The following is a 17,114-nucleotide window of genomic DNA, read 5'->3' on the forward strand; positions in this document are numbered from 1 at the left end:
GGACCACATTCTTCTAGGACAACTTATGGTAAAGACGGACAACACCACTGTTATGTGGTACATAAACAAGCAAGGGGGGTTCACATTCTTACCCCCTATGCAGACCAGCCATGGCATTGTGGGACACAGCCTTGAGCTACCAAGTGCACCTACAAGCTCAATTCCTGCCAGGAAAATTAAATACACTGGCAGACGGACTAAGCAGAAACATCATGGACCCACACGAGTTGTAACTGCAACCAAGGATTTTCAACATGTTGATAAGCAAATGGGGGAGCCCAGACATAGACCTGTTTGCCTCTCCACAGAACTACCAATTGGGCAAATTTTGCACAAGGACTCCCCACAAGCAAGCCTGGAAAGTGAATGCTCTGTCCTTCAGCTGGAAAAAACTATCAGTCTATGCCTTCCTCCCTTTGCCTCTGATTTCCAAAGTACTACTAAAAATCAAACAGGACAAACCAAGGATGATTTTGATTGCTCCAGCCTGGCCACGCCAACAATGGTACCCCCTCCTGTGCAGTGCGTCACTGTTATCCCCATGGCACCTGCCTCAGACTCCTTCCCTGTTGTCTCAGTAGGAGAACCAGATTCTGCACCCCCAGCTTCTAACACTGAACCTTGCAGCCTGGCTAATTACATAATCTCTCCTCTACCATTCCTCAGTAAACCTGTGATGGATATCATTTTAGAGGCAAGGAGGCCTAGTGCTACGAAATCTAATGCTGAAAAATGGAAAAGATTCTGTGCCTGGAACCAATCTCAAGGGATGAGCACAGCAGCACCTAATTTACCTCAGATTTTACAATATTACAGTACTTAACTGATGCTTCACAAGGGCCTGTCTTTTTCCTCCAGTAAAATCCACGCCTCAGCCATTTCAGCTCATTATAGCACAGAACCTCCCCTCTTTCATCCACTGCTCAAGCAGTTCCTCAGAGGGGCCAAAAATTTGAGACCACCCAGGAGAGCTCCAACCCCAGCCTGGGACCTCAACTTTGTTTTGGAGAAACTCACTCTACCTCCTTTCGAGCCAGCTGCTACTGTAGACTTAAAATTTCTTTCTTGGAAAACAGCTTTCCTTTTAGCAATCACTTAAGCTAGAAGGGTTTCTGAATTACAGGCCCTTATGGCAGGGGAGCCTTTCATGCGGACAGGGTGTCCCTCGGAACCAATCCATCCTTCATGCCCAAGGTGGTATCCAGTGTGGCTCCTAATCAGTCTATTCATTTGCCAACCTTCTTTCCCAATCCACAGAACAAAGGGGAGTGGATACTGCATTCCTTAGATGTGCACAGACAACTTAGATTCTACTTGGACAGGACTAAACCTCAAAGGAAGTCTGAATAACTGCTGGTGGCATTTGCTGCAGGGGCAGAGGGGAAGGCTATTTCAAAGCAAACCATTTCTAAATGGATAGGCCATTGCATTCATTTCTGTTATAAGCACCATGGAAAACCTATCCCCCAGGGGATCAGACCTCACTCCACCAGGGCTGCATCTACCTCTACAGCCTTTCTCAGAGGCGTCTCTACCAGGGACATCCTAGAAGCTGCTATCTGGAGTTCTGTGCATACTTTCACCAAGCATTATCATTTGCCAATTTTCTCTAAATCCAGAGCTGGCTTTACCACTGCAGTCTTGCAGGGCCTTATAGCTGGTCCTAATGCTATCTAAATTCCTCCTCCCAACCATAGCTTTGGGAAGCTACCCAAATGTAATGACTGCAACAGTGAAACACGAAGAACATAGTACAGTTGTGTACACTTACCATAAATGTAGATGTTAGAGTGTATTCACTGTCTTTTTCCTCCATTAAAATCCACGCCTCAGCCATTTCAGCTCATTATAGCACAGAACCTATACCTGGTTACCCTCCCACCAGCCCCCTAACTTCTTTTGGCTATACCTCTACTTTCCTTTACTATGCTTAAAAGCCTTTTTGGTGTATTTGCTTTTTCGTTGGAGGTATATCATTGTACTTTTATATTTAATTGCTCCCCATTAGGGGGGCACCTGATATCTGGGGCAAGAAAAACTGACGTAATGGCATTGGCTGCATGTTTTATACCCCCGACGACCTGACATTATGGAAGAAGGGAGAGCAACCGATGCAGGACCCAAGACTTTGTTAATCAGGTCAATTGAGGGCTACCTGCTAGCAGATAACCCAAATGCAGTGACTGCAACAGTGAATACACTCAAATATCTATATTTATGGTAAGTGTACACAACTGTACTTTCTTGACCTCCTTTTCCTGAATATTCACATAAAAGTCCCAAAATTTAAAATGCTCACAGTGCAGTCGCTCTTTCCTGATTTCTTTAGGTTTTTTGAGTGAATGGGCATAAAAGAGGACTGTTAACATATTTTCATTCACAGAAAATTTGGACATGTTTTAAGTTTTTTTTTGTTTCTAGTTCACATTTTAACTTCTCTTCCTTACCATTTGGTCTGTCCACAGCTCCAAGGGTATTCAAAACATTTCTAGCACCAGTGATTGCCTTCTGCAGAAAATAAGGCATTCATATATTTCCCTACTTGGATAGTTGCCTCATTTTTGTAGACTGTATACAAGATTGTCAGCAATCTCTCCTGTTTGTCAAAAATAAGTTTCAGATCTTGTAATTTCACCTCACTATGGATAAATAACCTCTTATCCCATCTCACAAAGTAACATTTCTGGGGTGCTTGTTAGACATTTCTCAAATAATGGCTTACTTTCAGTTAGAGAAAGTAAACTTTTAACAAGCATAGTTTCTTCACTTTTCTCAACAATCAAAACCATAGAAGGAGAATATTTCAGGATTTTGTGATGCATGACCTCCACTATTCTAATGATCCCATTAACCAAGTTACACATGAGGACAATGCAATGGTTTTGTGGTTTCTTAAATCTCTGTGGACCCAACACAAGTACCCTCTAACTTTTCAAATAACTGTACTGAACTTTGCAAGAAAAAAAATGTCTGGTGACTAGACCAGTTGCTTCTGAATGTGTCTTATGATTTTCCTCCAAACCCCTTCTTTGTGGCCATGAATGCATCTCATGAAGGGCTGTGTTCAAGGGATTCAAGGTATAGGATCTTTGGGACCATCATTTTATGAAAAAATGCATAGCATAAAATAAATGATGGCACTGATAAATGCTTTAAAAACTCTGACCTGTTTATGGACTTCAAGACCTATTTTGGTAAACACAGGCAATACTGTAATGGATTGGTATATAAGTAAATAGGGGTGTTTTTACTTCCTATGTAGATTACCCATGATATCCTTGGAACTTGCAGTTCAGTACAATGTATTAATGTATTCCTTCAAGATACTTATCTTGCATTAGAGCAAAATACTATGCTAGGAACACTGAGCAGGTCCAGGACAGCCCCCCCCTTCAAATAGAAGTTACACACAAGGGTCTTCCAGTACATCATGCACCTGTGGAGAATTCCTCAGATAGATGTCTTTGCCTCCATCCACAACAGACTGCTGAAGAAATTTTGCTTCTGGACACCTTGCAGGAAGACATGGAAGAGAGATGCCTTTTCCTTCCCATGGTTGGGAAATTTGTTCGTCTTTCCTATGATAACCAGAGTTCTTTTAAAAATCCAGAAAGACTCTTCCAAAATGTTGATAACTCCCTTTTGCCCAGACAACATTGTTTCTTCCTTTTCATTAAGTTTTTTTTTTGTTTCTAGTTCACATTTTAACTTCTATTTCCACAGGATGGATTTACTCATGCAGGACAAGGAATCTGGATTCACTGCGTCCTATTGAAACATGTGACTTGCCTGAATGATAGAATTTTGAACCCCCTGAGGTACCTTTTTTTCAAGGATGTCGAACGGGTATTAAAGGAGACTAAGAAACTTGCCACTAGAAAATCTTCTTTGGCTAATTGGAGGAAGTTTCTAGTTAGTTCCATAAGAAAAGGCAGGACCCTTTCAAGGCTGTCATTCCTCTCGTTCTCAAGTATCTGTGTGAACTGCAACAACTGATCTATTAAGATTCGTCCTTCAGGCATTTCTGTCTGTCTGCCCTTAGAGTCCTCCCTTTTCCTCCTCATCTTACGTAAACCAGTTTTTAAAAGGGGTATTACACTTTCATCCACCTAACAAAAAAACAAAAAAAAAAAAATGGTTTCCTCCTCCTTATAATCTTATGTTTGTCTTAGAGAAACTGCTGATTTAAAGTTCTTAACATGGAAAACAGTTTAACTTACTTCTGTCACTTTCACTTGGAGTATTTGAGTTACAGGCTCTTATGGTAACACAACCTTACCTTAACTTCCATAAGGACAGGGTAACCTTAAGAACTAACCCTTCTTTCAGCCAGGTTAAGGTTGTTTCAGAATTAACTTTAAATCAATCGGTTCATATCCATTTGTTCTACCTTGAAAGGGATGGACTCTCTAGACAAATTCTAGAGGTAAAAATATGGTCTTCTGTACACATCTTCACCAAACATAATGAGTCCTTCTCCACGGCAAGAGCAGGATTTGCTAGGAATGTTCTCCAGGGCTACTGGACTGTGATCCTCCTCCTTCGTCCCTGGCTACCTAGACATTAATTGTCTTGCATAGTTTAGGCTACTGCAGTAGTTATTTAATGAGGAACATAGTACAGTTGTGTAAGTAAACTTACCGAACAGCGGATAATTAGTCACTTTTGCATTACTTTGGTCTCCTGCTAGATCCTGTCTCCCTCTCTCTAATCTTTTGGCTGGGGTGGGATTCCCCTTATCCGTGTTTTCCCCAGTTTCTCCTAGCACATAAGTGTACATAACTGCAATTTGTCTGTTATTGCACTAAATGTCTCCCTTTCTGTGAGCCAAGAAATTTCCGAATTTTGCACCCGTACGTTTGCTTTTATACCAGCACACTCTCATGCTCCATCAGCTGTATGGAACAGTGGAAGGCACCCAACAGCTTTTGAAGACTGGCCAAATGGCCACTTCTCGGTAGTATACATCCCATATAACTTAGGCTACTTCTACAGTGGTCTGTTCGAACATGTATTGTACTGTTATGGTAAATTTACTTACACAGATGTACTTTTATGATGGTCATTCTCTCTGGATGCAGGTTGTCTGAGCTGCATATCTTCATCTTTATGGAACCCTGTTTGGCCTTTTACAAAGGTTAGCTGTCCCTTAGATGTAATAGGTTCATAGGTTGGTACTAGGCTATCTGCCCTAGGGCCTATACAAGCCTAGCCATAACAATTTCCTGGCTATTTCTTCCTACACTATTTACTTCCCTGGACCCCTGACATGATCCCCGGGGTGAATTTCCTTTCTCCCATCCAATCATCAAGGTTCCTGTTGAAGAGGGCCAAAGAGGCGCTCTGCTTGACATGTATGGGCAGTCTATTCCAGATTCTGGGGAGTCTCTGGGTCAGGAACCTATCCCTCCAGCATGTTTTGTTTATTGTGATGGCAAGGTTTAGATCCCTGGAGCGTGTGGCTCTCGGGGATTGGGATTTCTTTAAGTGTAGCATGTCCAACAGCTCTGGGTTTGACATGGCCTTGTATGTTAAGCAGAGATTGCCTCGGAGTAGACGATATGCGACAGAGTATAGCTGGAGTTTTTTAAGGCGGTCAGCATAGGGCATCTGCTTTAGGCCTGTGGTTCTTTTTAGTGAGGTATTTCTGTGGCCTTTCCAGTTGTTGCAGATGTCTTGAGAGGTACATACCAAATGGGGCGTTGTATTCTATAATGGGTTTAATGAGGGATGAGCACAGTGGGACAATGACCTCCTTTTTTCTGGATGAAAAGCCCTTAGTGATGAGGTGTGCCACATAGAAGTATTTCCTGACTGGTGTGGCGATGTGGTTATTGAAGGTGAGACCACTGTCCACCTGTGTCCCTATGTCTCTTTCGGTGTTTAGTGTACTGCCACCTATGTGGTAATTCACGGGTACATGTTTTTTCCCAAAGGGGATAACTATGCATTTCTTGCCATTGAGCTTGAGCCCATGGCTCTGGCACCAAGCATCTGTTTCTGTAAGGCCCTTTTGTAGAATATCCACATAATTTGGGGATTCAGTAATGGCTCCCAGTTTGCAGTCATCTGCAAACTTTGTTAGCCAGAGTCCCTTAGTGTTGGCCTGTACTTCAGAGAAGTAGATGCCAAACAAGAGAGGTCCCAGGACTTGAACCCTGAGGTACGCCACTTGTCACTTGTCTGGAGCTGGATTTGGAGTCAGCTACTTTTACAGTGTGGGTTCTGTCAGTAAGCCAGTTGGCAACCCATCGAGTGACGTAGGGATTAATGCCCAGCTTAGTAAGTTTATCTATGATTCCAGAGTGGGAGATGGTGTCAAAGGCCTTGGTGAGGTCAAGATAGGCTGTGTGGACTGTCCTACCCTCGTCCACGGCTCTGGAGACTGATTCGAAGAAGTCAATCAGGTTCAGGAGACAAGATCGGCCCTTCACAAACCCAAACTGGGTGGGGTTCAGTGTTTTAAGGTTGCCAATATCTTTGTTTATAAGTTCCATGATAATACGTTCCATGGCCTTGCAGATCAGGCTCATCAAACTGATGGGGCGGAAGTTCCCGGGATCCAAGGTGGATCCCCCCTTGTGGAGTGGGATAACTGTAGCTGTGCGCCATTCAGTGGGCATGAAGTCTGAGGTGAGAGTATGATTAAACATGACACAGCCTGGGATGTCATCTGGTCCCAAGGATGCTGTATTCTTAGCTTTGGAGAGTGCATTTTTTACCTGTGTGGCCGTTATTAACAGAATTTGGCATTTTTCAAGTATTGAGATGGGCCATTTAGGGGGTGAGAGGGGGGTGAAGTTGGCACTGAATCGATCTGTCAGGATATTGGCAATATCCTTGGGATCAGTATATTTAATGCCATTCTGTTGTAGCTCAGAGCAGATCTGAGCATTGCCATTTAGATTCTTGACATAGTTATAGAATGCCTTGTGGTTGTCTTTGGAATCTTTGGTAATTTTATTTTCGTAACTAGCTTTGGAGGATTTTATGAGGGATCTCAGCTTCTTACTAAGGCTGGTAAGGGAGTTTTTTGCATCCTGGGATTTTCCTCTTTTCTGCAACAGTTTCTTCCTTTTGTTGTAAAGTTTGTTTATGGCAGGGGACCACCAGATTGGCTTCCTTTTTTGGAGGAGAACATCTTGGTTCTATTTAGGATGGCACGATTCATGCATATGTGGATGTGCTCGTACAGCATCTGATACCATGGCATCCACCGGCAGGATGCAGACTTGCCTCTGAATGTTGAACCAAGGGAAAATAACAGGATTGTGTTGAACTATGGATATTAGAAGAGGAAATCTCAACAGTTATTCACTGGGAAAGATTTCTTGTACATCAACTAATAGGGTGAGTATATATTTTTTATTGTATTTCTTTAGTCACAATACAGTATTACAGTTTTGAATCCTAGCACAAATTCAGTTTTGTTACAGAGCACTGACAGTTCTGCAGTATAACTTCAAATGTTTAAGTCTCCAAAGTTAGAATCTTGAAATAGAAAGCCCAAATTTAGCTTTAGCTGAGTCTTTGTAGAGGCAAATTTCTTGCACTTCCATGTGGAAAGCTGTACTCCAGTATTTCCATATTGTAACCCTAAACCCACCCCACCTGACCTTAAAGTGAAGGAGTAGCACTTGAAAAGAACACCCAGATGCACTTGAAGATAGTCACATTTAGGCTTGTCATTTCAAACCTCTTGTTGCATGGCTCTTCTACATCTGAGATGGGAGTAGTTGTACAGTTGCATGAAACAATACAAGCTCCTTGATGCTGTATCCTTTCCCCCTTAACAGCTTCTGCTGGTACTGACCTACTTTGTTAGACATTACTTGTTACCATGACATTACATTGCTTTACTCTTTAAGCCGATGGACGATGGTGTATTTTGGAAACTACTTTAACTACACACTATTGTAATTTATCCACGTGTGTAAGTTATGTAGTTTGTTTAGCTGTACATGATTGTTCAATTAAATGTAATTTCATATTTGTTTCCACTTGCTGAAAGTTTGTGGGTCACGTCAGCAAAACAGGTAGAAACTCCATTTCCCTTCTCATTTCCTAGTTCAAACCTGTTTTTTTCCCTGTAGGTAAAACGTTTGAAAATATAAGAAAAAAGCTTGAAGATGCTTTTGCAGAGGCTGTGTGGAGGCAACCTTCGGTTCTCTTGTTGGATGATCTTGATGTGATAACAAAAGCTGCCTTAACTCCAGAAAATGAATTAAGTCCTGAGGCTGTCCTTAGCAAGCATGCTGCACAGGGTGAGTAAGTCACATCTCCATTCATAATTCCTTTTATCTTGTTATGCATTCTGGATAGGTAGGCGTATTTTCATTCCATCTGAAGGTAACCATGCAGTGGAATGTAAGTCATCAGAAAGTGCTCTGCAAGCTTATCAACACAGGGATCTTAGTCTTATGACAGTAACAACAGTAGTTTATTGGATGGTGAGCAAGACAGAAAAAGTTGGAGTGAACAGTACATGCACACTGTGAACAAAAGGGGGTCGTCAGTAGGTTGATCCATAGGCAAATGGGGTGAATCATAGGTCTTTATTTACTGTCATTTATTTTCTATTAAAATCAACCTTTAATAATCAGAAAAACATCTTCAACGGACAACACCAAACAAGGAACTTATTTACAAATATATGTACATTGCACTATACTTTCTCATGTGACCTCCCAGTGGCACAGTAGTCATGTGATATCCCTCTTTTTCACAATTAAAAATCAATACACTCTTTTTCATTTTCAGTAATGCAGTGTAGCTTGTAGCTCATCCTGCTTCCTTTAAATCAGTTCTTATGCCCAGTTCCTTTCCCCACTCATTATTTATCCATTGTTTTATGTCTTTCTCTCTCTCCCAGTCAGCATTCCCAACAGTTGTGTTCTATTTCCTTGAATTATCGGTCACGTGCAATAATTTATATCCTTCACAGAATTTAGACATGTCACAGCCATGGAAAAACATTTAACGAGTACTTCAGCAAATTGAATTGAGGGGAAGAAATTGAGACTTTGGCAGCAAATCATAATTGGTGTGGCCACTTTCTAATAATCTGCAGATGCTGGCAACCCACAGCCCAATTCTCACGCCCATAGTAGCTATTCTATTCTCATCACATGATTTCTTGGCTTTTCTGTAGGCCTTTCTGTAGGCCCTACACTTAAAAGGGTTTTGTCTAAATGGATAGCATTGTTAATAGGAAAATAACTGTATCTTTGTGGAAAAGACAAAAAGGGATATAGTAGAGCATTTTGTTACCTCAGGGGAATTAATGAAGTGGAAGGTAACAGCTTCAGAGAAAGATGTATATAAACAGAGGTGTATCCAGTTTAGATGCAGTGTGTTCCCAACGTGACTACAAGACAATTTTATGGGAAGTTTCAAGAAAAAATGGGATAGAGTGGAACCAAATAGCTTTTTATGAGAGTTAGAATAATTATGATGCATCATTGATCAGGATGTACACTTTATTCAACAGGTAAAGAAATGGGTAGAGTAGCCAACCAAAGCACTTTGTGTCTATTTCTGAATCTGTGCTTTTGCAGGCTTGATGAATTCTGATGTGGAAGACATGAGCAAGTAAGATTTCAATGTCTGCAATACAGGAACACATTTTTCAGTAACAGGAAAGCATGATACTTTGGAAAGTGATACTAAAAGTCTTTTTTTTAAGATGCTGTTTTCTACTTTGCAGCTTTGAAGGATATGATTGGCACCATTGTCTCACTGGGCAGTCTAGTAGCACTTATAGCTACAAGCCAGTCGGAACATTCTCTTCATCCCTCTTTGGTAGCCACTCAAGGAACTCATTTATTTCAGTGTTTCAAGGCAATTCATTCTCCAGATCAGGTAAGCAGATTTTTGAGAATGGCATGTTTAGCAAATCTTCATTTGTAGAGGTAAACAGCACCATTTTTCTGCCTTCCTGGATACATACAGACTATTTCACCAAATTCCACAGATGTCTCACCACAGTAGTAGCATAAATGCAGTCTTGCCTTCTAACAGCAATGGGTGTAGAATGTGCATTATTGATTTTTTTACTATTTGACAAAGATATTTCTAAATATGAGATATTGTTCAAATCCCAGTTATTAAGCAGAAAGATCTGAGTGGTTCCATGATGGTCAGTTAACTTTTATCTTAAACAGTGCATAGTTATAGGTGAGTGATGTGATTTCATAACTTTGTTGTGCATCAGAAAGAGGTTGAGAAATGTTTATGGTTTAGAAAATTAGTCACCATCTTGTGTAAATTGATATCAACCTGTGTTGCCATTCAGCTAAGACCTTGAATAATGGATTCCGCTCAGTGCTGTGAAGTTCATCTTCTGCCAGTAATTCACCAAAATTGTATGAAAATAGATGCATATAGACGGTAAAACTTGCACTGTCCTAATTCCAGTTTGCAGCTTTTGCAGTACTATAGCCTTCTTACTGTTGGGGTTGTCTCTGTCAAAAATCTTGTCATCCATTTTTCTTTGCTTAATATAAAAGGGATGGATCTAACTTTACATTTGATTGATGTTAGAAGAACCCAATGTCCAATTCTTTATTTTCATTCCGCATGCTTCCTCCCATCCTTCCCTGTCATTCTTCTCACCACTTCTCCGCTTATGTCATGCATCCTTGGATTCCCTCTTCACCATTTATTCTGGTAGCCCATTTTATGGGTCAGCAACCTTCTTAGTGATATACGTTTGAATATCCAAAGAGAAGTTAGTCTGTTGCTGCCTTTGCTCTATTCTTCCCACCTTGTCCTTCCTTATTCAGGAAAGCCCATTCATGTCTCCCTGACATGATCTTGTGTACCTATTTCAAGTTCACTATGTCTTTCTGGAATCTAGTGAGAAGTGCTGTAGCACCTCTTGTCTCTGATGTTACGCTTTATCTCCATCCCTTTCACCCTTCTGTAGCCTTTCCTCTATATTCTTTCCAATGTCTTATTATCCCTTTCCTTGTAAGGCTTCCAGAACTGCACACAGTACTAAATGCGTAGCCTGACCAGTGTTCAGTAGAGCAGCAGTGTTACTGCTTTGCTTGTGGAGTCTAAATTTGAGATCATATGCCCTCTACAATATGTAGCTATTTGGATTGGCTGTTCTGCTCATCTCAGCTTGGATGTTTTTTTCTTCTTTCATTCCCACACCAAGAAGTGTACATGCCTCCAACAGGTCCATATGTGCTGGAGTTGTTCACAGTTTTAGGAAAGCATGACTAGCCCTTGAGCTGCATGTTTCTATTCTGCTACTGCCGTAGCTCACATGTGGATTCTTATGTTCACTATGGAAAAGTTACCTTGTTTGAAACCTAAAAGATTTAGACCTTTGTTTTCCAGCAGTATTCATGTCATGAGCTAGGATTCACTGTAGCATAATTTCTGACACCTTTGTGAAGAGGCCAAAATGGAATACTGACACAAGTGGCATTGTTCCATCCTAGCCCCAGCTATCAGGAGGGGCTGAAAAGAGGAAAAAAAAGAGTCCTTCCTGTCTTTGTTAAGGTGGTGGTAGTTGGTGTCCAGTGTGAAAGTACCATTATGTGGTCCCAGGCTAATGCCTGAGCCTCTTGAAACAGAAGAGGAGAAATAAGTTAAACCTTAGGTTGCTCCGCTTCTGAAGCAGCCTTTTGGGCCTCACATGCTGCTAGCATCAGTTAGTGAAGGATCAGATTTGCATCATGAGGCAATGATAAAAGGCTTGATATTTATAGGGACGTGATAAGATTAATTTTTATGTTATAGATTAAAAGATTCTGTTACGGCAACTCAGGATATGTGGGAAGAGACTAAACAAAGATAAAAAAATACAATGAGAAGATGGAAACTTATTTGTCGATATGAATAATAAGATATGCACCGATAAAATGTTTTTTGTCCCTTTAGTTTTATGTACAAGTCAAACATATTTATCAATCAGAGGATAAGTGAAGGATTTTTTTTTTTAGGAGAGGAAGAGGGTAAGTATTAAGTGGGATACGTTGAAGTGGGATAAGTTGATTTTTCCCTTAAAACAAGGTGGTACAAGATTACCTGCTTAAAATGGATACTTTAGAGCTACACAGTTAAGGCTGATGTACACAACACAAGCAGAAGGTTATAAATCAAAGTGGAAAGGGATGGTGAATAAACAGGGAGTGGGCAGCTCAAGATATAAGGAGAGGAGTAGGATTTTGGATACAGAGCATTAAGGAGAATAACAGCCATACAGAAAATGTATATTCATAAAATAGCAAGAAATTATTCCAAGAACTAAGCCACTACTTGAATGATGAAAGGAGATTTACCAGCAGGGTTAACTGCAAGTAAGGGTATAGGAAATAGCTGAGAGGACTGCAGTTTACTGGATGAAATTAGCAAAGGAGCCAATACACTGGGAGCAGATAACTTTGTAGGGAAAGGTAATAGAGTGGAATGAGGCTAAGAAGAAGTTTGGACTGCATGTTAGAGACTGCCTTCCATAACTGGGATTGATAATGAATTATAAACAAAGAGAAAGGAATTATGGGAGTGTTAAGTGAAAGACCAGCTCTAGCAGAGTTTTTGGTTTAGTGTAGAATAGAATCTGCTATTGAAAAAGGGATAATCAGTAAGGCATGTAAAAGACTGCATTATAGTAATAACAATCAGAGGAGGTTAAAAAAGGTTGGGAAAAGAGAATGGACAGGCAGTTTACAAAGGAACAGTGTAAGGACGTCTGTATGGCTCCCAGGTGTGCAGCAGAGTACAAAAGGTGTAAGATGTTTGCATAGAATTGTTTGCATATTTTATACCCCAAGCAGACTTCAGAGAATGTTTCCTAGAGTAGGTAGCTCATGCTGGAGGCGTAGCAGGAAAGAGAGAAGTAATTGAGAACGTGTTTTTGGGAGTGTAACAACCTGGTGGATTTTAAAAATTCTGTAAGGAGTGCTTTGTCGGAAATGTTGAGGGAGCAAATGGTTGTAACCAAGGGCATGATTCTGCTGTGCTAGGAGATAAAACCTTAATTGCCTACACTTGGCCCAAGGTCTTAACTAAGTTTAAGATTTTAGGAAAATACCAAAGAATAGCTTTATTAAGAAAGGAAGTAGTATTTAGGGTAGTCTTGAAACTGGTAATTTCTAAAGATACCTTCCAACTATGTTATTCGAGAGCAAAGCTCATTAGCTGCTTGCAGCTATCCCAGTTCTGCAGAAATGCAGTGTATAAAAGAAAAAAGTGTTTTACCCTAACGACAGCATGGTACATGGGTTGATTCTTACATGGGGTAATTAGCTAGACTTAAAATAGCCCATAAGAGTAATTACCCTAGTACTAATCTATTAACCTATTAATGTTACTGTCTGACAAAAAAAGCAGTTCCTAGAAGATGGAAATCAAGATCTAAACCAACTGTAAAGTACTGAATACTCTACAAGAGATAAAAGAACTGGGGGAGAGAGCTTCAGGATAAAGAATTAATACATTGCATAGAAACTGTGGAATTTCTGAAACAATACATGCAGAATAATGTTAAGGGGGGAAGAGTAAGGTTTAAGGCAAGAATTGTGCAATCCATGTAATGTTGCCGTGAATGATATATATAATGTACTGCATGTCAATAATAATGGAAACTGTTAAGGTTTGTTTTCTGCATTGCAGTTTAACACATAATGTTTTAATAAAGATGTTTAAAGAATTTAGTAACAAACATATCTACTAAGAATATAAATGCACAGGTTGGTAGAAGAGATAGAAAAAAATATGTACTGTGCTACATAGATGATGAGACATGTTGAAATACTGTAATAGAAAGGATAGCAAATACCTTTGGTGCTAATAGCCACACTTGCAATCTCCCTTGATTTAACTCTTAACTACTTGTACTGAGAATAGTCTAAAAAGATTTTAGGAAAATACCAAAGAATAGCTTTGTTAAGAAAAGTAATAGTGTTTAGGTTATTGTTATTAGAAAGTATGGTTATTTCTAAAGATAGCTTCCAGCTATGTTATTCAAGAGCAAAGCTCATTAATTGCTTAAGCTATCCCAGTTCTGCTATACTGTAGTGTAAAAAAGAAAAAAAATGTTATGAAATTGATTGTGGTAGAGGGCATTGATAAACACTGCCAAACAGTATTATGCAAAATTAAGGAGGGAGAGAGATAAACTAATTTGTTTAAAGACCATGAAAGGGTAGATTGAGTTTAATTAATAGTGAAATTAAACCCCTGATATAAATGGAGAAAATAAAACAGGTAAAGGAAGAGCATTTTGGTGGCTGATATGCAGTAGGTGAATTGGACACACTGAATTTTCCATAGGTGTGAGTGTGCATATGAGTGTGTAGTGGGGAAGAACTACTGTGGCAGGGCTAGCCACTCAGTGGTGTAAACCTTGGCTCTAAAAGATTGTCAGTGTTGAAGTAACACCCCGACCCCATGTGCAAAAATGGGGAAAAAGGAGGTTATGGATGGATGTCTTCAAGTTTAGACATCTGTTTACTATTAGAAAACCAAGCCATAGCTAGTTATTCATACAGCCAGCATAGCTTCAAATACAATGCACATGTAATACAGTCGCCATCTGTTATATTACTATTGATATTCTGTGCTGTATTGCTCGATTATACGTAATCAAAGCTCAATACTTATGGGTCTGCAAGATTATAGAAGTTTTCAGTTTGCTAAAAGTTTGGTGAGAAGTATGTTATGGAGGAGGCATACAAGCAGCTTAAGACTTGGCAGGTATAACATGTTTAGCCAGAGCCATAAAAGGAACCAGCCTTGACTTTTGGGGGCTATAATGAAATATGTAATAATTTGCCAAAGATATCAGATGAAAAGGGAAAAAAAAATATCTAATGAACCCTTCAGGGACAAAGCTTGTAGTGGAGCATAGCATACATGTACACAATAGGGGTCTTGTGTCCTCTTAGAAATTTAGATGAGAAAGAACATAAATCTATAGTGCAATAATTTGAATTATTAGTCATCTTTGGTGCATAAGCCGCGGCGGTACAGTGGTAGCATTGTTGCCTCACAGCAAGAGGTTCTCTTGTTCGATTCTCGGCTGGAGTGCCTTCTGTGTGGAGTCTGCATGTCCCCCCCGCGGTCGAGTGGCCTCCGAAAGACATGCGTGAATGGGAATGCCTTCGCTGAAGGTTGGGTGTCGGGCTGGCAACTTGGTACCATAAAAATCTACTGCCAATCATTAGCAGACCGGAGTTCCGCTGTGGTGAACCCTAACCAGGAAAAGCCGAAAAGACAAACAAAGTCATCTTTGGTGCATAGATTCAGAGGAAATAAAAAAACTCAGAACTTCCCCCAGCCTGTATAAACATAATGGAATCTGCCAGAAAACAGAAATGTCAGTGACTTAGTAAATAAAAAAAGAAAATGCAGCTATACAAGAAACTGACATGTTGAATAAACAAAAATGGTAGGAAATAGTGAGCAGAAGCTTCAAATTGCAACAATTTAAATACAATTTTCAGCTTTGGGAAAATAGATTGAATTAAGGTAGAAAAAATATTTTTAGTGAGAATCTGCCCAGCAGTTTGGACAGTAAATCCCTGACTTGTTAATTAGCAGCAACAGTGCGTGCTTGTGGGCTTGACTGGGGGCACTTAGATTTCCTTGTATTTACAGACTGCTTAACATTGAAGCAAGACATATTGTTCAAACACTGACAATAAAAAATTAGTACTACTTGCATTTGTTAAAAGGTGGCTTTGTTACATCTGTGAGTGTGTAACTGGAAATTTAAGCATGGACATTCATATTAAAATAGCCGTCTTGTTGAGTCATGCCAAAAGCGTAAACAAACAAAAAGAAATTCTGCAGCAAAATAGCTTCCTGGGCATGCAGCATTATTTTAAATGTAGATTGTTGCCATAATCATTGTTTTGTTACAGACCAGCACAATGTATGCAGTCACATAGCAAAGTGATATTGCCTGTTGAGTGAGCCGATCATTTCACAATTGCTCCGCAAATGTCACTCTGTAGAACATATGATAGATATAGTTAATATAGTTAAATGTATGACTGAATATTTGATCTGAAGTAGTTTACTTCATTTGGTGTTCAACTTGTGGGATACAGATCCATACCGAGAGTCGAGGATGATGGACCACCTAGGGAAGCGGGTTTACGCTTCAGCTACCTTTTCGATTAGGGCACTGAACTTACCTGGCCTATGTCACCAGACTGCAACGCAACCTGGCAAAGGAGCTGGAGGAGTCTCCCCCCCAAGTCCATTTCGCAGGAGGACAAGGCTTCCTTCTCCGCGAGGATGTCCACTTTGAAAGCAGTCTCCAACACGTCCATGCGACTCATTTCACATGCTACGGAAGGAGCGGCTAGGGTGGCTGGGTCTGGAGTGTCCATGAGGTGCAACACCTGGCTAAGATTATGTCAATTTTCGGAACCTTTTAAAGCGTCCTTTGCCAATGCCCCTTATGACAGCTCTACTCTCTTTGGTAAGACCAAAAAGACATTAGTCCAGAGTGAGGAGGATGGGAAGACACTGTCTGCCATCGGGATCCGCTTCTCAAACCGTCAAAGGTCCTTTTCCCAGAACCAGAGGGGGCAAAAGAAGATGTGGTGCTGGAAATCACAGAATTCCCAGGACACTCAGGGCTCTTCTTCCCCCAGAGGCAGAGGGGGACAGAATGGACGCTGGCCCGGAGGCAGAGGGGATCCGAGAAATTTTGGGTCTTGAGAACCTTTCTCGGACAGACCTGGGCAGCAACCCTGAAGGGTTGCCCGATTGCTCTACTCTGGAGGCAGTTGGGGGACGATTGTCCTTGCACCTAGCGGTATGGGAGTCCATAACAGACCGCTGGGTGCTACAGATCATATCCAGAGGATACACTATCCCCTTTGTGGGTTTCCCCAAATCTCCCAGACACCTCCCGAATGTACCACCCATGCAAAGGGAAGCAGCAGCACAGGAAATTTCCAAGCTGCTAGAAAAAGGAGCCATCAAAACCATCCACCCAGATCAGTCCAGATCGGGCTTCTACTCCAGGGTCTTTTTGTTGCCAAAGAAAACGGGGGACTTGAGGCCCATTCTGGACCTTTTTACCCTGAACATCTCAGTTGCCAAAGAGAAGTTTCAGATGGTCACATTACAGTCCATCATGC

At 40.7% G+C, this 17,114-nt stretch overlaps 1 protein-coding gene across 1 annotated transcript in view; it reads left to right on the forward strand.

The window, feature by feature from the left end:
* PEX1 (peroxisomal biogenesis factor 1) overlaps positions 1-17,114 on the forward strand; it is a 1,694,243-nt gene that overhangs the window by 813,362 nt on the left and 863,767 nt on the right. The window contains exons 12-13 of the mRNA XM_044067676.1: positions 8,094-8,264; positions 9,707-9,861. Coding sequence (XP_043923611.1) covers positions 8,094-8,264; positions 9,707-9,861 — 326 coding nt within the window. The remainder of the gene's footprint in view (positions 1-8,093; positions 8,265-9,706; positions 9,862-17,114) is intronic.

The sequence above is a fragment of the Protopterus annectens genome, chromosome 3.part1 (genome assembly GCF_019279795.1).
Source record: "Protopterus annectens isolate FY-2018-M chromosome 3.part1, PAN1.0, whole genome shotgun sequence".
Classification (NCBI taxonomy): Eukaryota; Metazoa; Chordata; order Ceratodontiformes; family Protopteridae; genus Protopterus; species Protopterus annectens.